The sequence below is a fragment of the Moschus berezovskii genome, chromosome 24 (genome assembly GCF_049115385.1).
Source record: "Moschus berezovskii isolate FMDL1 chromosome 24, NW_MosBer_1.0, whole genome shotgun sequence".
NCBI classification, from domain to species: Eukaryota; Metazoa; Chordata; class Mammalia; order Artiodactyla; family Moschidae; genus Moschus; species Moschus berezovskii.
In genome coordinates, this window is record NC_142483.1 from 50,904,352 (window position 1) to 50,930,560 (window position 26,209).

A 26,209-nucleotide genomic window follows, 5' to 3' on the forward strand; every position below is an offset into this window, starting at 1 on the left:
CCTTCCTACTCGCCTCCAGATTCTGAGCACATCTGTCTACAGTGCAAAGAAAGCTGAATGAGAAGCGCTCCTAAAAACACAGGGACTTCCCTGGCAATCCACCTTAGGGCTCCCAGCTCTCAATGCAAGGAGTGTGGGTTTGATCCCTTGTTGGGGAACCAAGGTCCCCCATGCCTCGCAGCCAACGACAACAAAAATAAACATGAGAGATGGAAGAATAAAGACAAAACAAACAACAAGGAAGGGAAGGAGGCAGCAGCCGCAGCGTCCACAGTAAGCCTACCTTTACGTAGGTCGGATCCCACTGGAGACACTCCTTGGCAGCCACATAGGCCTCGTTCCATTTCCCAAGACTGTAAAATGCATTGGATTTGTTGCACAGCAGCACAGCCAAGTCCCTGGGGGGAACCCTGTGGGAACGGACCAACCGGTAGTCAGTAAATAGTTGTATTGTCCTGCAAATACAGAACCCAGTCCTTGAAGGCCACAGTTCTGATACTGATTATTTTTTGCCTTGGTCATGGGGTTTCAGCAGGAAATGTCCCAATTATACCTCTGACATCTGACCCTCACAGCCTACAAAGGTTAGGTCATTTGCAATGTCCCAGGTGCCCTTCCTCACTCCCAAATCCTCTCCTCCCACCTTTTCATGACAAATGTTCTCAGCACCTTGAGTCCACCTCCTCTCGATCTCCACAGGACTTTTATCCCTTAGAGTCCACTGGTGAAGATGCTGTAAAAAGGACAATTGGGCCTCAGGGTGGAGAGGCTGGAAGTTCTCACTGAGCCTTCACAAAGTCCAGACACCATGGGAGCCACCGCACATACACGTGCGTGCTGAATGGAGGCAGAGCTCCTCAAAACACATGACCACACTGTCCCCACCGACCCTGTGACAGATGCTGGATGAGCACTGTTCACTGTTCTAGTACATAGGAAAGGCCACCCGAATGGGAGGGGACCCAAGGCCAGAGTAAAAAGGAGGCACCCACAGCATGTGGCCAATCTTCCCTGTCCGGTACAGTGGCCACACACCACAAACAGCCATGTAAGTTTAAATTAATTAAATCAGAAAGGCAAGCTTCAAATTTAGAACTACAGGCACTCTTTCAGGGCCAGGTGAGCCGGGCCGGTGCCCCTCACCACTCCCTCTTCTGTTTCCATTTCAGCCTTTATCCTGCATTGCAGGAGATGTGACGTCCAAGCTCAGTCCTCACCTCTAACCTTGGAAAGCACTCTGAAACCTGTCTGCGGTTAAGAGGCCCGTGCAGATACTAGGAACAGGGGCCGTGGACAGGAATCCTGGGGTCCTGGTGGAAGGAAGCAAGGCTCTGAGTGGGTAAAGCCCCTGCCCCAGGCTCCCTCCATAGGGAGGGTACAGCTGGAGTAAGGCAAAATCGCGCCTCAAAAGCACAGCAGGTCAGGGCTCCTCCTGCCTGGTTCTTTGTTGTTCAGCCGCTAAGTCATATCTGACTCTTTGTGACCCCGTGAACTGCAGCATGACAGACTCCCCTGTCCTTCACTGTCTCTCAGAGTTTGCTCAGATCCATGTCCACTGAGTCAGTGACGCTCTCAAACCATCTCATCCCTGCTGCCACCTTCTCATCTCGCCCTCAATCTTTTCCAACATCAGGGGCTTTTCCAATGAGTCAGCTTTTCACATCGGGTGGTCAAAGTACTGGCCTGGGTCTCGGGGTCATACTGCTGCAAGGTTATTGCTGAAACCGAGTTGGAAGACGCAAAACACAAAATACACCATAAAAAGTCAACAGAAGCCCAAGTGCTGTTTAATTCAAGACACACAAAGTGGAAAAGCAAGGCTTATGCTTCCTTTTTATGAACTACTTTCATTGTAAAAATAATACAGATAGAAAAGTTAGGTAATACAGATACCCACAAAAAAATAAAGCAAAGTAGAAATCTCCTCTACTACGGCCCCACCCGCAGGGCTTTCTGTATCTAGTTTTTCTCCGTGAAGTATGAGGGCCCAGAAGCTCAGGAGCGGTGGTGAGTCTGTCAGAGGGTAACTGACAAGGGAGCTGTGACCACCGTGTAATAGACACCAACTGTCCAGCCCAGACTCCCTGACCAGTGCAGCCAATCCTAGCGGTAATGAGTGTGGGTTGCAGCTAGGGTCTCCCTGAGTCCCACTTATCCTCAGCCAAATGGGAGCTGCCTTCTCCCCAGGAAGTTATACCCCCGTTATGGCCTCTGTTCCAGCCAAATTCATATGTTGAATCCCCTACCCCTAGAGTGATGGTATTTGAAGTGGGGGCCTTCGGGAAGGTGATTAGGTTTAAATGAAGTCAGGAGCTCGGGGCTCTCATGATAGGATTAGTGCCCTTACAAGCAGAGACATCAGAGGGTTCCTGTTCTCTCCACCATGGGAAGACACAGTGAGAATGTGGCCATCTGCAAACCAGGAAGGGGGCACTTACCAGGAACTGAACTGTTCGCCACCCGGACCTTGGACTTCCCAGTCTCCAGAACTGTGAGGAACAAATTCCTGTTGTTTACTCCACCCTGTCAGTGGCAGTGTGTTATTGCAGCCTGGGCTGACTAATCGCCCCACTCCCTTGGACAATTCCTGGGGGCCAGACAGCCTACCAGCTGGTGATGGACTGACACAGGTATCAGAAAGATCAGCCTCCTTGTCTTAAAGAGAGACAGTTCTGCAGTACAACTCGGGATCCAGAGCTGACTCCAGTGGAGACACCATCCCTACCCGATCCTGCTTCCCTCCACCCCCTTCTCCCCAGAACACCTGCTTGTGGACCACAAGCCCGGTGTCAGCTGGCAGCGGCAGGAAGGCAGGTGACAGGTGATGGGCACCGGGAACTGTATCAGGAAGGTCCCATGAAAGGCAATACATGAGGGTGCAGGCAGGTGTCCCTTGAGCTGTCATGCATCTGCTAAGTGGTGGCACTGAGAATTGAGTACTCACCATGTGGTCAGTCTACCACCACAATCTGACACTTTTTCAAGACAGAAGGGGAAGTCAATGTTTCCCCCCACGAATGAGGCACTCCAGGCCCAGCTCTGACACAGTTCTGATCTGAACCAAGAGGGGACAGAATGACAGAACTACAAGCCCAGGTCAGTTACAGTCAATCCCAATCCAGCGTAGACACTAAGGAGATAGGAGGGAGGAGGTGGGAGCCATGTGTCAGGAACTCAACTCAGTGCCACTTCCAGGTAAAAGCTTACGCTGCATAAACCCTGCAAATGCCAACCTCTGCTTCCTCTATTACAGCTGTCCCCAAAGAATGATGTGGTAACCTCTGGGGGTCCCCAGGACCACTTCAGGTGGTCCCCAAGGTCAAAATATCGTCACAGTTGCAGTTAGCTGAATAATGGTCGCCAAATAATGTTTTCTTTTATGGCAAAAGCAACTTGAAAGATGGGATTAATTTGGGATCTTGAGATTAGGATCTGGAATAGGATACAACCACAAGTGTCCTTTTAAGTGGGAGACTGAGAGAGTTGGCCACAGGCAGAGGAGAAGGAGATGTGATGACAGAAGCAGAGACTGGAATGACGTGCTTTGAGGAGGATGCAGGAAGGGACCACAAGCCAAGGATACAGGCAGCCACTCAAGGGTGAAAGAGACAAGGAAATGGAGGCTCCTCCCCAAGGAACCGGGCTTCCCTGGTGGCTCAGATGATAAAGCGTCGGCCTACAGTGTGGGTGACTGGGGTTCAATCCCTGGGTCAGGAAGGTCTCTAGTATTCTTGCTGGAAAATCCCATGGATGGAGAAGCCTGGTAGGCTACAGTCCATGGGGTCGCAAAGAGTTGGACACGACTGAGCGACTTCACTCTCACTTTCCCCAAGGAACCAGCCCTGCCAACACCTTGCTTTTAGTCTCAAGACTCATTTTGGACCCCTGACCTCCAGAAACACAAGATCATAAATGTGTATCGTTTTAATCCACGAAGTTGGTGGTCATTTCTTACAGCAGCAACAGGAAATTAATACAATAATACTGAGACAGTAGGTGCCTTTTTCACAATCCTTCTCTCACATGTGGATGGGGATTTTCCAGAGGCTACCTGGAGTGTGATGTCACAACAGACTCAATGCAGAAACAGATGTGAGAAGCCACGTGTCTTCCACTGAGACAGACATTAAAGAGACTTGCGAATACGTAAAATGTGAAACTCTTCTCACTAAATTTTTGGTTTTGAAAAGTGATTCCTCATAAAAACACTGCTGGTGTGAGCATGTCAAGGGTTTATTACTGATATTTTAAAATAACGAATAAATACATATTTTAAATGTTTCTCAGTTTTGAGTTCTAATACAGGCTTTATCGATAACTACACCAACAAAAGCTTTCTGGGGTCCTCCACAATTTGTAATTGGGCCGTGATCCTGAAATGTTTGGGAACAGGTCTGCTAGAAGCTGAAGGGGCAGGGGACGAGGTGAGCCTTAGTTCCTGGTCGCTTGCCCTGTGGCCAGGCCAGGGAGGTGATAGCACAGATAAACAAGATGAAATGAATGACAAGTGCAGAGGCTTGGAGACAGAGTCGGTCATTCCAGGAACTCTGCTGGAACCAGACAAAAGGGGAAGTTTCGCAAGGCGTATCAACAGTCCCGTCTTTCACTTTCTGTTTCCTGAATTCCTCTAGCTGCGCCGAGACTGACACTGCAGAAAAGATAAACAGAAAGTGGGAGGAGAAAGGAAACTGAAACTAGCCGGTGTGTAAAAAGAGAGAAAAAAGCAAAAGCAAGAGCGTGGGTGCCCTTTTATACATAAGAAAAAGAGGCAGGCAGAAAATCCAGACACTTACCCCCACTGGTATAACTGCAGGAGGATCTGGATGGCTTCATCGTACTTTCTGATGGCCAAAGAGAAGTTCCCACTCTTAAAGCCCTGGTTGCCAGATTCTTTCAGCAGCTCAGCGTAAGCTGTGGGGTCCATCCTGTGAGGAGACGAGGGAGGCTGGCGGCGCGGGCTTCCTTCCTCTCCACATCTGCATCGCTCGAGGCTGAAGGGGCAGGTTGTTCATCCTGGCCCCTCCCACCAGCTGAAGGCACACCCTGCCCACACCCCTCCCCACCCGGGGACCAGCCTGAGTGTCTGATTGGAGACGGCTTCTTTCTCAGTCCTTTTCTGACCTCAGGAGCAGCGGCCAGAACGATTCCATTTATTCTGTGTTAATGACCAGGTAGGCTGTAAGGAAGGAGGCTGCTTCCACGCACAAGACGATCTGAAGGACCTCCCTGGTGGTCCAGTGGTTAAGAATCCGCCTGCCAACGCAGGGGATGTGGGTTCGATCCCTAGTCCAGGAAGATTCCACAAGCTGTGGGGCAACTAAGCCCAAGCACCACAACTACTGAAGCCCAAGTGCCTAGAGCCCATGAGCTGTGCAACGAAAACAGCCCCTGCCACGGGGAACCCATGCACCAAAACTAGAGTAGCGCCCCCCACCCCGCATGCGCACCGACGAAGACCCAAGGCAGCCAAAATAATGAATAGACACATTTTTTTAAAAAAGACGACATGAAGCTGGCAGGTGGTGTGTGCTGGATAAGTAGCAGCTCTTCCCACAACCGCCACAAGCATTACTCTCTCATTTACCCATCGCAGCAGCTCAGAAGGAAGCACCGTTTTCACTGTTCAGATGAGGAAACCCAGGCTCAAGAAGTTCAAGTCACTTGCTTAAGGATGGGCTAATGGGCGTCCCCAGTTCTGACCCCAGTTCCAAGTTTCTGCCCTTGACCCTGTACTGCGTCGCCTACTCATCCAAGGAGTTGGGAGTCCTTCCACTGTCTCCAAAGGTCCTAAAAGCCTCGAAGTATTTGTCCCTGAGACTGCTATTGCCCAGTTACCTGTCTGCGTCCCCTGGGAAGCCCTTACCTCTTTCATAACTCCTGTTTCATTCCTTTGGTAGCCCTAGCACAGAATGGGTACTTAAATATTTGCTGTGTAATGAATTAGAATGCCAGACCCAGAGAGGCTGCTTGTTACTGATTCTCTCTGGTGTAGCCTGGAGCCCTGCCCACCTGATGGGGCCTCAGCAAGTGTTTGCTGCACCAAGGTAGTGGGCAGGAGAGGCCTCGCAGAGCCTCGAGAAGCAGCTGCCAAGGAGGCAGGGAAAAGGTCAGGGACTTCCTCGGTGGTCCGGTGGTTAAGACTGCTTCCACTTGCAGGAGGCATGGGTTTGATCCCTGCTCAGGGAACTAAGGTCCTGCATGCCACACGCTGTGGCCAAAAGAAAAGTGGGGATCAGAAGAGATGTCCCTTAGAATTTTCTCCTCTCAAGATGGCAGCAGGATAGGTAAGGCAGTGGGGAAAGTCTTAAAAATGAGGACACTTCAGGTGGCTGCACAGGCCCTGCACCTGTGGGGTAGTACAATCTATCAAAAGCCTTCTTGACCAGCACAGTCATTGAGCAGAGAATAATCCCTATTGTTTGTATCATTTCAAACCTTGGCAAGCGGGGTTAGGGGCCAGGGAAGCCAACCCAAGCAGACAGAAGTGGTGGCTTCTTTTACTTTTTAAATATTTATTTGTCTGTGTCAGGTCTCAGTTGTGTCATGTGGGGTCTAGTATCTCCAACCAGGGATCGAGACCAGGCCTGCTGCATTGGGAGCACAGAGCCTTAGCCACTGGACCAACAGGGAAGGGGAAGTCCCGGTGGCTTATTTTAAGTCCATGAGCTAACTGGACTTTTGAACTGCATTTCTGCGTTCACCACGCAGAGCTATACCAGAATAAGGCGTGTTATTGCTAAACAAGTCAAAATTAAAAATTCCACCTAGACTTTGCATTAAATAATCCCTAAATTCTATGACTCACATTTACATAGAGATGACAGAGGAGACCGTGAGAAAAAGTTTACATAATTGATTAGAGAATAAAAACATGTGTTTCTCCTTCAAATATTGCCAGCCAGGTGTCAAATAAATAATTTTAAAGTGGCCGTTTTTGGACAGCTAGAAACAGGAAATGTCTGTAGCAACTGACAAAGGGTTAATATCACTCCCCCCCTTTTTTTTTTAACCTTCTGGCTGCACCAGGTAGCTTGTAGGATGTTAGTTCCTCAACTACGGATCAAACCCAGGCCCACGGCCGTGAAAGCACAAGGTTTCAGCCACTGGACCACTAGGGAATTTCTGTTACCTCTCTTTTATTAATACCCTTTCACTGCAGGAAAGGATCAACCTGATCAAAATGTGTAAGGCCACAGATAGAAAATCCACAAAGGAATACAAGTAATTGCTAAATACATGGACAGTGGATATCCAGGATCACCATCACTCATAGACAAAAGAATGAAGAATTAAAATAGTAAAGGGTCACTAGGAAATACTTAGAAGAGTGACCCCAAATGGTGGGAGCTGTCACATCCGGCTTACAGGAGAAATAGACTAGATCGCTGATGTGCTTAGCCTCATAGATGTTCACCACAGTGAAAAACCAGAAATAACCCTAAATATTCCATAATGTGTAACGGATTTGAATCAGTTATAAAACACCCATATGGTAGAACACCACACACTTATTTTTAAAGTCATGTTGTAAAAGAACATTTAATGATAGGCTACGGTAGTAAATGAAAGATACAGGCTACATAAGAAGGCATATAATCCCAAATTAAATTGTAAACACATCTAGTGTACTGAAGACACGTCAGAATGTTAACAGCCTCACCACTGGAATTAGGTAGGGTTTTAATTTTCCTCCTTGAGCTTTTCTGAATTTCCAACTGCCAGAAAATGTGCCACCTTCATAATCAGACCATAAATGTTATTAAAATGAGACTCTTTAAGGGCTTAATTAAAGACTTCACAAAACGTTTCCACTGTACTTGCAAATACAATAACAACGATTCACATCTGATTTTTCTCTAGAAATTAAGTGAGCTCTACATGTTATGAGTAGACATCCAATGTTTCCATCCTCTGACATCTTGGCTTTTTCTTGGTATGGTCATGCGACAAGGGAAAGGGGGATTGCCAGCCACAAAGAAAGTTTTTTGCTTCGCAACAGGATTTACAGACAGTTACACCTTCATTACAGGGAAGAATGCTTTATATTGCTGCCTTAGAATGCTTAGAGCTCTGCTCTCGAGTCTTTTTAACAAGTGAGCAGCCTATTTATAGGATGAAACTGTTAAGCACAGTGGTAATGATGTACCGTAATGACAGTGCTCCTGAGAGCGAATCTGTAATAAGCACCTACTATGTGTTTTATATCATCAAGTCATTTCATTCTTACCAGAAGCCCCGGGAGGTAGGCCTGTGTCCCCATTTGACAAACAGGGAAACCGAGGCAAGGAGAGATAAGGGCCTTGCTACAGTCCCAGGGACAGTGGTGGTGCTGGAGTCCAAACCTAGGTGGACTGACTTCGGGGGCGAGACTCCACTCTGAAGAAACCAGGCAGAGGCTAAACAGTCAGCGGCAGTCAGACCCCACCGTGTGTGGCACTGAGGCATGGATCCATCACAGTCTGCACTTTGAGTTTTTCTGTTTGTTTTGATGTGAACCATTTCTTTATAAGTCTTTATTAAATTTGTGACAATACTGCTTTTGTTTTATGATTTGTTTTGTTTTTGGCTGCGACGCATGCTAAGTCCTATCCAACTCTTTGCTACCCTATGGACCATAAACCTCCAGGTTCCTCTGTCTGTGAGACTTCCCAAGCGAGACTACTGGAGTGGGTTGCCATTTCCTCCTCCAGGGGATCTTCCTGGACCAGGGATCGAACCTGCATCTCTTACTTCTCCTGCATTGGCAGGCAGATTCTTTACCACTCATAACCCCTAGCTCCCTGACCAGGGATCAAACCAGCACTCCCTATCCTGGAAGGTGAAGTCAACCACTGGACTGCCAGGAAAGGCTCCTGCACTTTCAGTTTTGTTAGCAGGGCTAAAGCGAAACGATTAGAAAGTAAAGACAAGTTTCACAGGGGCAGAGTCTGCTTTCGCTCAGTTTCACTACATCCCTAGGAGGATTCAAGGTCCAGTTGTTGGGAGGTGGCCAGGGCTGCTTGGCAACAACAGAGGAAGCAGACGTAAGAAAAATGCAAATGCACTGGAGAGGTTCTGAAACTAGCAAGTTGAAAGCAAAGCAGACGCAGGTTGCTGTCATTTTGTATGTGAGTATGTCTTTATTCTGTTTTGTCTTTTATTGAAGGATAGTTGATTGTTACAGTGCTGTGTCAGTTTTGGGTGTATAGCAGAGTGATTCGGTTAAACATGTATATATCTATATTCTTTTTTAAAAAAAATTCTTCTCCATTATAGGTGCATTGTGTGTCTACACATGAAGAGTTCTAGAACTGACTTACAGGAGCCAGACTGCACACAGGGTGGGCTCCGGGCAGCTGAAAGGGGCAGAGAGAGAGGCTTTTCCTCTGTCCCTTATCTGAGTATAACATAACAACTTAACAGCAAATTTGTTTATTTTTTTTGTTTCTTGGTGGTGGGGGGTTTGTTTTGTTTTGTTTTTATTAATTGAAATCCTTTCAAAACACCCTCAAAGTAGTGAACAATCCAAGATGAACTCTGGAAAGCTGAGGGTAGAAATAACTGCAAAAACGGAGGGCAGAGACAGCAATTCTTAAAAGCAACTCCTTCCTGCTCCCACAGGAAGGTGGGCACAGACAGCGCGGGATAAGAATCCAAAGGCAGAACTCATTCTGAGGACTACGATTTGCTTTCTTTGCTCTTCCTCCTTCTTGCCTTGGGGGAAAGGGTGCAATTTCCACACTCCCTGCACTGTCTTATTCCCGCCTCTGAGCAATGTGCTGTCTCTCTCTCCCACCCAATATCTACTATACAGAGATGAGCAGTAAGTACCTGCCATCAGGAGCTCAATTCTCACGTAATTACTTCCGCATGATATCTTGACATAGAACATGGGCTCACAGATTGCCATACAACCTCCGTTCAGCGCCCATAGGAGTACAACTAAAAAATGATCTCATGGCTCTGTAACTTCCCCACAAATACAGAACCTTAAGTTTCCACCCTACTCACTCCCTTAACAAACAGAGCAAAGACGCACAAAAGCAAGACACAAGTGTACAAGACTGCTCCTGACCTTGCAAAGCAAGCATGAAGAAAATGTTCTGACATGATTTTACGAAGCAGCTTGGTTTCTGTCTGAGGGGGACAGGGTAGTTTCAGTCCACAATTGATCCCTGCTGTTCAGAGTTGCCAATACAGCCAATTGAAAGTCCTATTTCCCCTGACACTCATATTAAGACTGGACTCATCTCAGATTGACTCACTCTTGTCCTGCAACTAACCAGTACTTCAAAGTATGCATTTTGTTAAATTCTTGATGGAACATTTCACTGTGAGGAGAAAAGCAGAAATGGGACTCCTGGGAAGGTCTGCTTTACAATTTGATGTTTATAGGCTAAAAATTAACACAGGACAGAAAACCCTAAATAACAAGGTCCTACTGTATAACACAGGGAATTGTATTCAGTATCCTGTGATAAACCATACTGGAAAAGAATATGAAAAAGAATATATATATATATACACACATATATATAACTTAGTCACTTTGCTGTATAGCAGAAATTAACACATTGAAAATCAACTATGCTTCAGTTAAAAACAAAAACCTTGTATCTGTCAAGCCTGAGAGAAGAGACATAGACTTTCAAAGAAAAACCAGAGTAATAAGAAAAATTTTAATTAAGCAAATATGCAATCTATATATAATTCTCATGGAAGCTTTTATTTGGGGATTCTCTGACGGTTCAGCGGTTAGAATCTGGTGTGTTTATTGCTAGGGCCAGGGTTCAATCCCTGGTTGGGCGGGGGGCATTTTTTTTTAATCTCTTTATAAACAGCCACTGGCACTTGTAAAATTGCAAGACTAATGCGGAAAAAACAAACAAAACTTTACTCAAAAGATAATCTTGAATTTTAAACTTTAATACGCAACATGTTTCTTTTTTAGTTTTATTTTATATTGAAGCATAGGGCATGGCAATCCGCTCCACTGTTCTTGCCCAGAGAATCCCCATGGACAAAGGAGCCTGGTGGGCTACAGTCCATGAGGCTGAAAAAAGTCGGACACGACTAAGCACAGAGTTAATTAACAATGTTATGTTACTTTCAGGTATATAGCAGAGTGATTCATTTATACATAAACATGTATCTATTCCTTTTCAAATTCTTTTCCCATTTAGGTTATTACAGAATATCGAGCAGAGTTCCCTGTGCTATACAGGAGGTCCTTGTTGGCTATCTATTTTAAACACAACAGTGTGTACATGTCAATCCCAAACTCCCAATCCACCTTTCTCCCCATAACATGTTTCTGTTTGGGAAAATTCACTATTACAAAATATCAAATCCTCTCTAAATTAATTAAGGTACCTTCTAAAAAAATTATAAAACAGGATATTTAAAGAAATTAATGCAAGAATTTTCAAGTTCATCTCAGAATAAACAGGACAGACTAGCCAAAATATTCTTAATAAAAGAAGTATAAAGAGAAATCTTTTCTAACATTTTAAAATGTATTTATAAAACTCAACTAAGTTTTAAAAGTGTGATATTAACATGAAAACAAGCAGACCAGTGGAAAAAAGCAAAACTTTCAGAAGTAAACATATGAAACAAAAGAATTTCGTATGAAAAAGGTAGTTCTTCAAATAGACAGGGAAAGAATGAATCTTTGGTAAAACTGGCACAATATCTGGAAAGGATGTTAATTTTTCTTTTTGGCCGCAATGCCTGGCATGCAGGATCTTAGTTCCCCAACCAGGAATCGAACCTGCACCCTCTGCAATGGCAGTGAGGAGTCTTAACCACTGGACTGCCAGGGAAGTCCTAGAAGGTAAATTTCTAATTCATACTATTTGGTAGGTCAAATAATGGACACACATACACACACCCCAAAGATGCCCACGCCCCAGCCACCAGAACCTGTGAATGCATTACATGATGTGGCAAAAGGGCCTTTGTACAACAGATGTAATCCAGGTTGTTTTGTTGTCATTGTTTAGTCGCCCAGTGGTGTTTGACTCTTTGGGGACTCCATGGATTGGGATTTCCCAGGCAAGAATACTGTAGTGGGTTGTCTTTTCCTCCTCCAAGGGATCTTCCCCATGCAGGGATCAAACCTGCGTCTCAATATCTCACACATTAGCAAACAGATCCCTTACTACGAGCACCACCTGTGTGTGTTCAGTCACTCAGTCATGTCCGACTCTTTGTGACCCCATGGACTACAGCCCACCAGGCTCCTCTGTCCATGGGATTTTCCAGGCAAGAACACTGGAGTGGGTTGTCACTTCTTTCTCCAGAGAAGCCCTTATCTAGGTGAGCCCAATCTAATTATATTAACCCTCTAAAGCAGAAAAACTTATCTGACTAGAGTCAGAAAAATGCTGGAGAAGCGGACGGCAAGAGATGCAGAAGCAGATGTGAAACCTGAAAAAGACTAACCCCATCGTTTCGTGCCTCAAAAATGGAAGGGAGGCAACAGGGAGGAATGTAAGTGGCCTTGGAAAGAGAGACAGGCTCCTGGGTGACAGTCGGGTAACAGGAACCTCAGTCCTACAGCTGCAAGCAACTGGATCTTGCCAACAACACAAATGAGCTTAGAAAAAGGATTCTGGGCAGACCCTCCTAGCCAGCCAACATCTTGATTTCAGCCTCGTGAAACCTGCCACGGGAACCAGACTTCTCACTGACAGACTGTGAGATGATCAGTCCTCATGGTTTTAAGCCACTAAGTTTGTGGACATTTGTTACGGCAGCTAAAGAAAACGAATACACATCATACAGCAAAATTCCTTCTAAGTCAATGAAAACAAAAAAATGCTAGTTTCAAAAAGACACCAGGGCAGTGAAAAGAAACTGCTGGCATACACAGCAATGTAAAGAACCTCAAGAACATTATGCTAAGCAAGAGAAGCCAGACTCAGAAGACTACAGACGGTGGGATTCTCTTTGGCTGATGCTCTAGAACTGGCAAGTCTAAGAAAGCAGAAGAGCAGTCACCCAGGGAAAGAGGGAGGGTTACTGACTGGAAAGGGGGATAAGAGTACTTTCTGTGAGATTTGAATGTTCTCTACGGTAATTGGGGTGGGGTCACACAGGTATATACACTCATCAGAGCTCACTGAACAGGATCCTTAAAATCTGTGCCTTTGCTTAGATGCAGATTTCTCATTTTTTAAAAAGCGTCGAGAAAAAAAAAAGCCGTAAGAGAAAATACAGCTACAGGTTTCAGATTATCTTCAGTTGCTCCAGGAGGAAACTTGGTCAGATCTAATCAAGTGCCACACACACAGGGCCTTTGCCCCAGCAGTTCCACTCCTGGAATCAATGTTGAAAACTGATTGTACACACAGGAAATGGTATGACATTATTCACTGTCTAACTGTTTATAATAATAAAAGACTGGGACCAGCTTGAATGGCCATCAACAGAGGACTGGTTTAATAAATTATGGTGCAGCTGCCCCCACAATGAAGTATGTACTTTCTTTAAAAAGAAAGAAAAAAAAAAGGGTGAAGATGCTTTGTATTTACTGATCTGGGATAATCTGCAAAATATATTTGCACAAAGCAAATGCAGGATAGTGTATACTTTACACTCCATTTTGTGCAAAATTTTAAAAGACAGAGGGGAGAGCTAAATAAGAATATATGTATTTGCATTTTCTTATATATGAATAAAGAAATTCTGGAAGGATGCATGAGAAATAAAATTACTTTTATTGGGGTACAGCGTGGAGGAGGGAGACCTAATCCCACTTTTTCATTGTAACCTTTCTGCATTTTTGATTCTCAAATTACATAAATTTGAAGAGGCTTTAATGCAATAAAAAATTGTAAGTAATCTTCACATTTGAGAAGGCCATTCTAATGATACTAAAAGCAGAAACCACACAGTGAAAGCCATTAATTCATTAAAAGTTTAAAACTTCTGTACATCAAAAACCTCAGAAAGCAGTTTAATAACACCCTAAGCAGCAAGATTATGGATGGAGAATCACTCTCACATACAGCTGATGACAAGATTTACGTGGTACAGCTTCTCTCTACAGAAATACACAAGCTTTTCACACAGCTGCTCGGAATTCATTCTACAGACATACTTCATTCAAGGACATAAGGATATTAATTGCCTCATTGTCTGTCAAAGCAAAAAGGATACAAATCCAAGAGTCCAACAAGTGGAGACATTTATATAAAGAATGTACCACTCAGAATAGAACACTCTCATTGTTAAGAATAAATAGGGCAGATCCAAAGGAAGAGATGTCAAACTATGCAACAAAGGTGAATAAAGCCAGTTGGAGAACAACTTGGAGAGTCTGAGGACAGGTTAGCGTACGTGTATATATTTGATTTGATCTATTAGGAGAAGACACTAGAGGAACACTTAAGAGGAATAAGTGGAGCTCTCTGGGGAGATCTGGAAAAAGTGGGGAGGATGCTCCTGGAACCATGGGAGAGTAGCTTTCTGTTAAGTCACCCAGTTTGGGGTCATACACTTTCTTACTGCAGACCTAGGAACCTAATACAATACCTCTCTGAATATGTTCTCAGAATTACTAAAATAGAAAGGATTTCAGAAGGTGAGATGGTTGGGCTCAAATTTTCAGAGCAAGGGAAATGCTCTGAGCCAAATCTCCCCAGGCTCAGAGATTTGGGGGGCCTGACCACGGTCACGCTGGGGTGAGTACCAGGGGTGAGATCCAGGCTGATTCCTGCCTCCACCCAGCATCCTGGTCCACAGCACCTGTGGGTGGGCAGGGAAGCCAGGACTAGAACTGTTGCCCAAAACCCAGGAAGGTTCAGGTCAGTGGTACAGGCCATGGTGATCTCCATTATTTCAGTGTGATCCTTGGAACATTTACAGAACCTTTGCTTTGTTTACCCAGCAAAGAGAAAATATTTTGTTAAAAAACACAGCCCTGAGGCTATACAGAGTGAAGTAAGTCAGACATAGAAGCATAAATATTGTATGGTGTCGCTTACATGTGGAATTTTAAAAAATGGTACAAATGAATTTATTTACAAAACAGAAACAGAGTTACAGATGTAGAAAACAGTCTTATGGTTACTAGGGAGGTAAGGCAGGAGAGGGATAAATTGGGAGGTTGGGATTAACATATACAGACTACTATACAGAAAATGGGACTTCCCCAGTGGCTTATCGATAAAGAATCCTCCTGCAATGCAGGAGATGCAGGAGACCTAGGTTTGATCCCTGGGTTGGGAAGATCCCTTGGAGGAAGGCACGGCAACCCACTCCAGTATTCTTGCCTGGAGAATACCATGGACGGAGGAGCCTGGCGGGCAACAGTCCACAGGGTCCACAAAGAGTTGGACACGACTGAAGTGACACAGCACGCACACACACATAAAACAGATAACTAATAATGACCTTCTGTATGACACAGGGAACTCTACTCAACACACTGTAATGACCGATATGGGAAAAGACTAAAAAAAAGAGTGGATACATGTATGTATATAACCGATTCACTATGCTGTACACCGAAAACTAACAATATTGAGCATCAACTATACACCAATAAGAATTTTAAAAAAACTTAGCTCTGAGGGAAGGGAGGAAAAGGCCACAGCCCTAGATCTGTCTGTTTTCACAGGGGTTCTCTGAAATTACCAGTCAGTTAAGCAGCTGAGAAAAATCTGTGATTCAAGACCTTGAATGAAGAGTGGAAGGGGTTAGTGCTGTCAAGTATGAAAGTGGACCCAAATCCTTCTCTCCTGCAATTGTTCCTTTGAATGGAAGGCCAAGATGCGTGCAGTGGGGTCCAGGATCTCGCATGGGCTCTGGGTACCAGACCTGCAGGCCCGAGAGTCCTGTTCCTGGGGGGTTTTGGACTGGAACTTTGGGAAAAGTTCCCCGCTCAGGTAGGCAGCTCCAGAGGTGGGCAGCCTTACCCCCCACCCCAACGCTGAGAAGAAAATCCTCTTGGTGAGAGATGATGGTACCTTTACCCAGAGAAAGGAGGGGCAGAAGGAGGGCCTTCTGGGGCCCTACAACCCTACATTTCCCTGCTTCTGAGGCCCACAAGCTCCTTGCTGGTTGCCAAAGACAGTTGCAGCCTTCCAGAACCTTCCACCTTGTGCCCAAGTCCTTGGCAATTTTTCTTTCATTGACTAGAAATGAAGGAAGTAAGAGGGCTTGCTATTTCACCCCTCTCTACAACTTCACAGATCCCTATCAGGGGTTCTGCCTCCCCACACCCACCCACCCAACCCTCTGATCACAGTATTCCTTCCTGCAGGGCCTGATGAGGCTTCAGAATCCTTTCTGCATCATTCTTTCTAGGTGGCCACACCCCAGATGAGTCCTGTGTGCCATTCCCAGGTTGCGTAACAAAAACTTGAGCCAGAATGAACCTGTGCATCCAAGCATGAACATTCAAAGTGCCCTACAGCAGCCCAACGCAAGTCACCTGTTCCCCCACCTCACCCTCAGCTCTGTCTCCCCTAAGAGGCATGCAGGCCCCAGAATAGCCGCCCCCAAGCTGGGTTCACACACACCCTCTGGACACATCCTCCCCATCTTTGTTATTAGCTCTCCCTGCCCCAGACTAAGGGGCTTCCCAGGTGGAACAGTGGTAAAGAATCCACTTGCCAATGCAGGAGACGCAGGAGACTGAGGTTCAATCCCTGGGTCAGAAAGATCCCCTGGAGAAGGAAATGGCAACCCACTCCAGTATTCTTGCCTGGGAAATCCCATGGACGGAGGAGCCTAGCGGGCTACACCCCCGGGGGTCGCAAAAGAGTTGAACACAACCGAGTGACTGAGCACACACACGCACACTTCAGAGTCACCCAGCTCCTGCTCAACTTGTTTATCACCATCAGCGAGACGTCCCTGGATCCATCAGATCACACAGGTTACAAAAGCTCTCCAGGGTCTTGAGGCCCCACCCCCACCTCCCCTCAAGCACAATTTCCATAAAAGTTGCAAAGGACTTTCAGACCTGTGGTCCTCCTCCCCCACCGACACTCTGAACCCCAGCAAACCTGTCACCTGCCGTGCTCACCCCAGCTAAAGTCAACGTTACTGCTGCGAACATTTCTGCCCAGGCCCTGTGTGTGGAGCTTTTAAAACCGCTTAGGGCCCTGAGTTAGGACCTAACCAGTTTTCAACATATTAAATATATTTCCCCCCTAGTCTCAGTATTTCAGGCCCTGTGCTTGGTCTCAAAAGCTCCATGCTAGACACTGTTTTTCTGCTTTCCCCTGTAGACTGAGCTCTTAAGGCACAAACTAAATTTTACAATGGTAGTGCCTTCGGACACAAATTTTAAAAAAAGCCAACCACACAAAGAACAAATCAAAAACAACCAAGATCATATTGCCAAAGCTGTTGGTTATTTGGGGAAAACCAAGAAGAAAGATGTTTACCCAAATTTATAAGCACCTGTTGAAAATCCAAAAGCCAGCAAACAGGGCCACGTGTCACCTGTGATATGACAGTGCCAGAGATTGAAAAATGCTAACAGCAAAGAATAATCCTATAAATCAGTGAATCCTAGATTTTTTTTTTAAGCTGACAAACAGTAATATTTGCATACACAGGAAAGAAATCAAGGGGAGCCTAAATAAGGTTCCCAACTCCTTGATTTGCCAGATCAGAATTTTTTTTTAAGTGTACCATCTTAAAAAATAAATAAATGTGTACCATCTGCTGTCCGCATAATTTCACAAGAGATGGAGTCTTTTAACTCGAAAAAAAAAAAAAGACAAGAATGTAAACTCAGATTAAAGAAGTTCATTCTCAAGGAAGGACAAGCTAAGGGCTTCCGGGCACATTTTAGTCTTGGATACTGTGCAGGTGATTTGGACCCTGAAAGGCAAATGTTCCAAGTCTCTAAAACCACCAGGGCCCTGGAAGATGCTCAAGAAATATTGCTGAGAAGGATACATCTCAACTCCTGGCTCAGAAGTGGAGTCTTGACCACTTGACCCCCAAAGAGAAAGGCCATAAGGAGACCCCCCCAACCAGTGGTGGCCAGGGGTGGGCACAATTTCTCCTGTGTGTGCCACAGACTGGCCTGTTTGCACTGCACATCTGAATGAGAGCAGTCCTGGGTAGCTGCATGAAAACAGGTAAAATTCACCAAGCACTCACTCACTACCTGCCAGGCCCTGTGCTAAGCCCTTCTTAGACATTTAACCATCAAATTGTTCCTAACAGTGCCAGTGAGGGAGGTATAATTATGATCCCAGCTTTATAGGTCTGGAAACGAGTTTAAGCAAAGAAAAGGGACTTCTCTGAACAAGGCACGAACCTAAGTCTGATACCAAAATCTGTGTTCACAACAGCCCGAGAGGGGAAGTGAAGAAAGGGTCGGGGGGCTGGGGAAAACAGAAAGGGTGGCCTTGAAAATGAAAATCAAACCCCCAAAACAGTGACCCTGAAAAGTTGGCATTCCAGACTCTGCCTGAAGACAAATAAGGACATTCCACAGGGGCACGCACAGGCTGCTCAGAAGTCTTGACTCAGTATCTGTGCTAAATCCAGGCAGCCCAACTACTGCCACAGTCCCTGTATTTGGGCTTCCCACTCTCCCTCAGAGCACCTGGGAGCTAGAGATGGTTGTGAAGTGGAAGCAGCCCCAAGGAGGGCACAGCCCCATCTTCACCCCATGACAGCCCTAGAACAAAGATGCTTTCTCACTTAGCACAGAACTAATAATAGCAGCCCAAGCAGGCTCAGCTCCACACCCCTTCCCAAGCCTCTCTGTAATATTTTGCTGCTGCTGCTCTTCATTTGCTAAGTCATGTCCAATTTTTGCAATCCCCTGGACTATAGCCCGCTACAATACTCTGTCTGTGGAATTTCCCGACCCAAGGATCAAAACCATGTCTCCTGAGTGGTAGGTGGGTTCTTTACCGCTGAGCCACCTGAGAAGACCCTATAACATTTTAGATGCAGATTAACGGCCTCTGTTCCTCCTCCCACCCCTAAAACCACAGCAATTTGCTTCCCCATGTCTGAAAGGCAAGACAAACCCAGTGGAGAGCCTGAAATACCATCCACTGGGGCCTGGGAAGGGTCCAGAGGTGCCCAGGAGTTCCCCTAAATAAGAGTCCCCCTCAGACAGGGTCCCTGAAAGGCACCTCCTCAAAGGGAGTACGGTACCTTAGCAATGCTGGGGAGATCTGAGTCCCTCCAAAGTTCTAGCGCCAGCTGACAGTTTCCTGAAACACAGGGCTTTGCACTTGGTCTTGAAAAAAATGTGAACTTTGGCCAGGCTGAAAAGACAGCCATCCGCTTTCCCAGCCTTCTAAATAAAATACAAAGCTGTTTAAACACACACACATCCTTCAACTTTCCTTTCCAGCCTTCTCCCTGTTGTAACCACATGATCCCAAATTCATCTGGCCCCTTCCCTGTCACACACCTTTGCAGTCACGAGGCTGGGGCCAGCCCCACAGGGAAGACAAGCGTGACTCCTCCTCACAAAAGATAAAGTCCACAAACCTGGGATCCAGTCCCACTGGGCCTATTCCAGGCCTGGGGTCAGGCAGCCAATTCCCTAACCCTCACCTTCAGTTTCCTTAACGCTAGGGGCAGAGTCACCTGTATGACTGGACTTCCTCTTTTCTCAGCCAGTCAGCAAGTATTGAGCACCTTCTGTGTGCCAGGCCCTCTGCTAATTGCCAGGACATGTGCATCAAGACTGACCCAAATCTCTGCTGCCCTCATGAAGCTCACATTCGGGGGCAGAGAGACTGTAAAATGGGGACTGTTCTGTTCTGTTCTGTTCTGTCGCTCAGTCGTGTCCGACTCTATGCGACCCCGTGGACTGTAGCCTACCAGGCTTCTCCATCCATGGGATTCTCCAGGCAAGAATACTGGAGTGGGTTACCGTTTCCTTCTCCAGGGGATCTTCCCGACCCAGGGATCAAACCCGGGTCTCCCGCATTGGAGGCAGAAGCTTTAACCTCTGAGCCACCAGGGAAGCCCAAAATGGGGACTGCTTACAGTATTTCTCTGAGGAATAAATAATACATGAAATGCATTTAACATAGAGCCAGGCACAAAGTCAACTATTGGTAGCATGCATGAGGGCTAAGTCACTTCAGTCATGTTCAACTCTTTGCGACCCTACGGACTGTAGCTCGCCAGGTTCCTCTGTCCTTGGGATTCCCCAGGCAAGAATACTGGAGTGGGTTACCGTGCCCTCCTCCAAGGGATCTTTCCAACACGGGGATGGAACTCGAGTCTCCTCCATCTCCAGCACTGCAGGTACATTCTTTACTCACTGAGCCACCAGCGAAGCCCATATTAGTAGCATAAAGGTAGCATATTATATTGGTTTAGCATACAAGACTTTTTGCTCACCATTTTTCTTTTTTCCTTTTTTAATAAAACAATATTGTTTGGATACAATTGATGTATAACCTTCTGTAAGTTTAAGGTGGGCAGAGTGTTGATTTTTTTTTTAAGTTTTTTTTACTCTTTTGGCCTAGCCTCGCTGCATGTGGGAATCTTACCTCCCCAACCAAGGATCAAACCCATATCCCCTGTGTTCGAAGCCAGAGTCCCAACCACTGGATCACCAGGGAAGTCCCCAAGGTGTTGATTTTATATTTATCTGTTTCAATATGCTTGCCACCAGAGCATTAGCTAATATCTCTATGATGAAACACAAGTATAATTTCTTTTATGTGATGGGAACAATTAAGATCTAGTCTCTTGGCAACTTCGCAGTTTATAATACAATGTTGTTGGCTATAATCATTATGCTGTGTGTTAACTAGATCTCTAAAACTTCTTTATCTGGGAGTTGTTAAAAGACATTTGCCCACCTCCTTCCTTGTGGTCTCCCGCACATGCCCAGTCCAAGAGGACCATTCCAGGTGGGGTGTACCAGAGGTACGCTCACCTACTAGAACCTCTAAACACATCCTCATGGCGTGTTTGTGTATAAGGAAATGGTGCTCATCATTATTCTTCATAACAAGCTGCCCCCTTTACCTGGAATGACCCTCTCTTCTCCAGCGTCCCTCAATCCAGCCTGCTGGAAGTGCCCTCCATCCATCTGGGCATAGCACAAAGCTTACCTCCCAGACTTTGTCCAGGGACGGAGGACTCAGGAGCTGGGAACCCTTCTGGAAGGCTAGTCTGCATGTCCACTCACCCTTTCTCCCTGGGCTGCCTAGCACTGACTCTGTTCTGCCCCCGTTAGCAGTGCCTAGGTCTCCCGTGCTTAAATCCTCCATCGGCCAGTATATGAGGTATACTGGCCCTCCGGTATATGAGGAGTACAACTGCCTTGGAAAGTGAAAAAGCAAGAAGAGGCGAGACCAGGTAAGACGCTGACGGGAGAACAAAGCGTGTATTAGAGACAAAATCTGAGTCCATATTACGGAGTCCCTTAGTACCTGGACAGTGAGTTCGATTCCAGACGCCAGTGAGCCTTCGAAGTTACCAATTTTTGAGCCTCGAGGTAGAGTGGACCCTGACGGACAATGGATGAGGTGATCCAAGGGTGACCATAGGCGAGAACCCTGGGGACCGCAGCTGGACACGAAGCTCATCCCAACTGACTCTTGTGATCCAAGTATTTTTCACAGTAAATCAAACTACTCAGTAGAGTGCAGTAATTCTCTGTATTTTCTGTTGTGCAGCTTCCCCCCAAATGGCCTGGTTTCCTCTGAATATGCTACCCTATAATGTGCCACTCTGGCATCGTGATTATTATTTTGTATCAAAGGTATTTGAGAAACAGCTGGTGTAAAAAGGACACTCTGACCCTCCTTCACCCTCTGAAAGCAAAAAATAAATTTCCCACGGGAAAGGCACCCTCTCTGTACCAGAAGGGTAGGAGGCATCCTTATCAGCAGAGATAGGGAATTTAGGGCGAGAGAGCTATGTAAACAAACTTTGTTATTTCTTCACCAATTTATTAGCCCAAGCCCAAGGCCCTTTGTCAATGCTCCTTGTTCCTTTGCCTAAAAGGCATAAAATCTTCCTGTATCAGTTAGACTTCTTTGAGTCTCACATTTTTATGGCGCACCCATATGCAGGAAATTAAATTTGCTTTTCTCCCGTTAATCCCTTGTGTCAATGTAATTATTAGAACCAGCCAAAGAATATAAAAGGAAAGAAGGGAACGCTTTTCTACCCCTGCACCTTCAAAAGGTCATCACTGTTTTCTCAGGTTAGCCATCTCTCTTTTCATTGACAGGAGGACTCAGCACTTACAAGATAAAAACATCTCAATCTAGATGTCATCAGCACTTCAAACAGAAATAGCTAAATGCAGACTCGGCTTGTGTCTGCCAAACACACTGGAGGTCCTACCAGCTCACCAGGCTCAAAGAAGCTAAGACAAATGTGCTATGGGGGTGCAGGTGGGCACTGATGCTAATGTTCACTGCCCAGGCAAAAGATGGAGTTGATTCAGGTAAAGTGGGTCAGGGGGTTCCAGGTAAGGCTCAGGCACACGTTCAGATTTCCTACAAAATCAAGGAAACAAAGCAATGCTTACTTAGGAAATCTGACACAAAGAAAAATGTCTGATCAGGCAAAATGGACAACCTTAGTGACCAAAGGAAAAATACTGATCTTGGCTTGGGCACTGTGACATTTTGGGGTTCGAAAGATAGAGTCTGTTTACCTGCTTCAATACCTTTTTTTAAAGTTTCTTATTTTTCCTTTTTTAAATTTTGTATTGAGGTATAGCCAGTGAACAGTGTTGTAATAGTTTCAGGGAAACAGAAAAGGGACTCAGCCATACACATCCATTCTCCCCAAACTCCCCTCCCATCCAGTCTGCCACATAACACTGAGCAGAGTTCCTTGTGCTATACGGTAGGTCCTTGTTGGTTATCCATTTTAAATACAGCAGTGTGTAGTTCCCCAGTGGTCCAGTGGTTAGGACTCTCTATGCTTTCACTGCTAAGGGTGCAGGTTCATTCCCTGGTCAGGGAACTAAGACCCTGCAAGTGGCACGGTGAAGCCAAAAATTTAAAAAATAAAGTTTAAAACCAAATGTTCTTTCCACCCTTGCCACTGTCCCACCATAGATCTCAGTGATAACATAAAGAGTCATCTTTGCTAAAAAGACTGTCCATTTCCCCCTAGTTCTTCCTTCTTATAAAGATTTGTCAAAACAAAGATTTCTGGGCCTTAAGAAACTCAGGCTACACTTCAAGGAAACTTGTTACAAAAGTCATGAGACATGGTCAGCTGTGTCAGTGACTGGAAACCCAGAGGCAGGGCGCCAATCGGTCAGCTCCACTTCTCTGTCAAGGCAATGAAATTGTTCCTGGAGGCCAATGAAAGCAATACCACACCCATGACAATGACCAGAGGCCCACAACCCAACCCCACTTCAGTTTTTAAGAACATCCTCAGGGCCACTTTCCTTTCCCACCGAGAGAGAGGCTTGCATGCTCTACTTTGCTCTCTAACAGAATCTTCATCCCAAGAAGCAAAAATAAAATACTAAGAGGGTACATAGCATAGCAATGGGCCTTTGGTAGCAAATGCAGGAAAGAAGAACCGATCAACAAAGAGACTCTTAAGAATTCCATAAAGTCTCTTTTTGGTCCCTGAGAGAGCGGGTGTCTAACTGCCAGATCTACTACTAATTAGCTGTAATGACTACCAGGTGATGAGCCTCAAGCTTCTTCATCTATAAAATGTTCACTGCCCTGCTGCTGACCCCACTGTGAAATTCTGTGCAGAGACTTAAAAGAGTCCCCTTTGGAATGTATGAATCCAGAGCTCCTGGCAGCCTTTCAGCATTCTCCTTCCTGCTTACTCAACAAAAAAAAAAGACATAATGGCAAGAAGCCATTACTCTGCTACCTCCCCAGCACTCACAGGAGGCCCCACCCATTCACTAGGCTCCTGGCAGGCAGGCAGCCTGGTGGGGTCAGACAGATGGAAGGAGAGGAGCAGAAGCATCCTTCAGCCTGCCTTTGCAGCCACAACCTCTAGTACTCTCCTTACTCAAGTTTGAATCTCAGCTCCCTTCATGTCTCCTAAACCAATTCATCCCTTCCAGAGTTAAGTTCCCAGGGAAATATGGATACTCTCCTCCACCTCTCTGGGGGTGCCCCAAAGAAAGCTTGCACTTGCCACCGCGGACTGATTAGTCAGTGATCAAACCAAGTTAACGGATTATGACTGGCTTTTAAAAAAAATACAGAATATGGAATAGAATAGAAAATATCACTGTCCTCACTCAGTAGAGTGTAAATATCCTGTGAGGCTCCTCTTGGGGGCTTCCCAGATGGCACTAGTGGTAAAGAAAATAAGAGACTCCGTTGGATCCCTGAGTGGGGAAAATGACCTGGAGAAGGGCATAGTAACCCACTCCAGCCAGTACTCTTGCCTGGAAAATCCTATGGTCAGAGGACCCTGGCAGGCTACAGTCCATAGGTTCACAGAGAGTCCCACATGAGTAAATCGACTTAGCACTCATGGCACTCTTCTTGCAGTTTTATACTGATATATGTATGTGCCTGATGCGGGTCTCCATTGTGGATTTTGGTCAGGAAAAGACAGAAGCTCATAAGCTGGAAGCAGTGGGATCCGACCCTGGGGACAGATGCCCCCCCACACCCATCCCCCCCTCCCATCTCCTGTGGAGGATACAAAGTCCGGAGCTCACGCATTCATCCTGCAATTGTACAAAACAGAGATGACTGCAAAACAACTGAAACAAACTTCTGACTCTCCTCCAGGGTAGTACTTCCTATAAGGCACAAATCAGGATAATCAACAAAAGACCAAGCCACCCGGGTAACAGTCCTGCCTCAGAAAGGTGCCTGGCACTTGGGAAGCTCAGCGCCAGGCAGGGGCAGAACCTGGGTGCTGAAGGCCCTGGGCTCCCTGCTTTCTTCCCACGTAAGGACTGATTAGGTCAAAACTGGTCTGGGGACTAGAAACCTCAGAGCTCACCCCCTTCTCGCTCCTCTTAAAAAAATGTTTGCAAATTGTTCATCTCCCGATAAATTTTTCCTAGTACGAACCAAAGCTTGCAGCCTCCTAGAAACTCCCCTAGCCGGGAGTCGGGCTGCAGAAAGGCAGTTTCAGCTAGATGGCTAATGCTCCGGGCTCCCTGTAGGCGTGCGGCGAGGGGGCGGATGCCCCTCCCAGGCTCCAGGCTCCAGGCTCCAGGCTCCAAGCCCGCGTTTGCAAACGCTTGGAGGCAGAAGCCTGGGTTTCTGGGACTCCGCCTCTGAACCCCAGGCCCTTAGTGCTATCCCCTCCTCCCGACTCTTCTGGCCGAGGACGGTGGGCCTGAGGCAAGCCCAGCTCACGATCGGGCTGGCTGGGGAAGAGGCCTGTTCGGGATTTGCTGGATTCGCCAACCTCCTGCAGCCAGGAAGCGGCCAGCACTCCCCTAAGTTCCCGGCAAATCCCGCCCCGCGCCCGGGCGCCTGCCAGTGCGAGGCGTGCCGCGCGGGCGCCTCCGCTGGTTTTAACATTCGCGGCCCGGGGGTTTACCGGGGGAGGCGGGAGGCGGGCCCCGGAGCCGCAGATTCGGTGCCGGGGTGAGGACGTGGCAGGCCGCGCGCCGCCGCGGTCCGGGCGCTACGCGCGCCCCTTCCCCAGGCGCCAGGAAGGCCGGAGCCGCCCCGCACCCCCACCCCGCGCGGCCCCCACGCCACAGGCCCGCGTCTGCACCTGGGTGAGCGCAGGGACCGCCTGCGCCGGGGCGGCCTCTCCCTCCCGCCGGGAAGAGGCGCTGCTGCAGGCCGGAGGCGCCCCCCGCGCGCCCTGCGCCTCTACGCACCTAGTCACCCGCGCGTCCCACATGGCCCGCGCCGCCGCTGCCGCCTCGGGAGCCGCTTCCCCGGGGGCAGCCTCGGCGGGCGGGATCCCCTGCTCGCGGCAGCTCGGCCCCCCGCGCCGCGACGGGCGGGGCGGGGGCGCAGAGACCCGGGCGCCCGGCTGTGTGCAGCCACAGACCTATTCCAAGTTTCCACGTAGTTGCTAGGGCCAGAAAACTGTCACGTGCACGTCGCCGCTGGGTGGGAGGGGGTGTTTGTCGCCGTGTGTTTTAAAGAGGCGTTTCGATGTCTCCCATCTTGCGGGCGAGCGCTCCAATGGGGTGACTCTCGGCCACCTTTGGAAAAACGAGCGCTTCGAGCCGTGCACCTCGAGGGACCAGGCGCGCGCACACACCCCCTCCGACAGGTTTTGGTCACAGGGACTTCTCACCCTAGCTAGGCCGCCGCGATTGTCGGGGAAACAGGAA

At 47.1% G+C, this 26,209-nt stretch overlaps 1 protein-coding gene across 3 annotated transcripts in view; it reads right to left on the reverse strand.

Annotated features, from left to right (window-relative positions):
• TRANK1 (tetratricopeptide repeat and ankyrin repeat containing 1) overlaps positions 1-25,928 on the reverse strand; it is a 99,334-nt gene extending 73,406 nt beyond the window's left edge. For 2 of the 3 annotated variants that reach the window (XM_088831787.1, XM_055414664.2), the window contains exons 1-4: positions 25,745-25,928; positions 4,794-4,925; positions 2,439-2,489; positions 284-410 (exon numbers count right to left, since the gene is read on the reverse strand). In XM_088831787.1, the coding sequence (XP_088687913.1) occupies positions 284-410; positions 2,439-2,489; positions 4,794-4,925; positions 25,745-25,767 (333 nt within the window). In that variant the 5' untranslated portion in view covers positions 25,768-25,928. The remainder of the gene's footprint in view (positions 1-283; positions 411-2,438; positions 2,490-4,793; positions 4,926-25,744) is intronic. The other variant, XM_088831786.1, reaches the window with a different exon arrangement.
• Between the last annotated feature and the right edge of the window lie 281 nt (positions 25,929-26,209).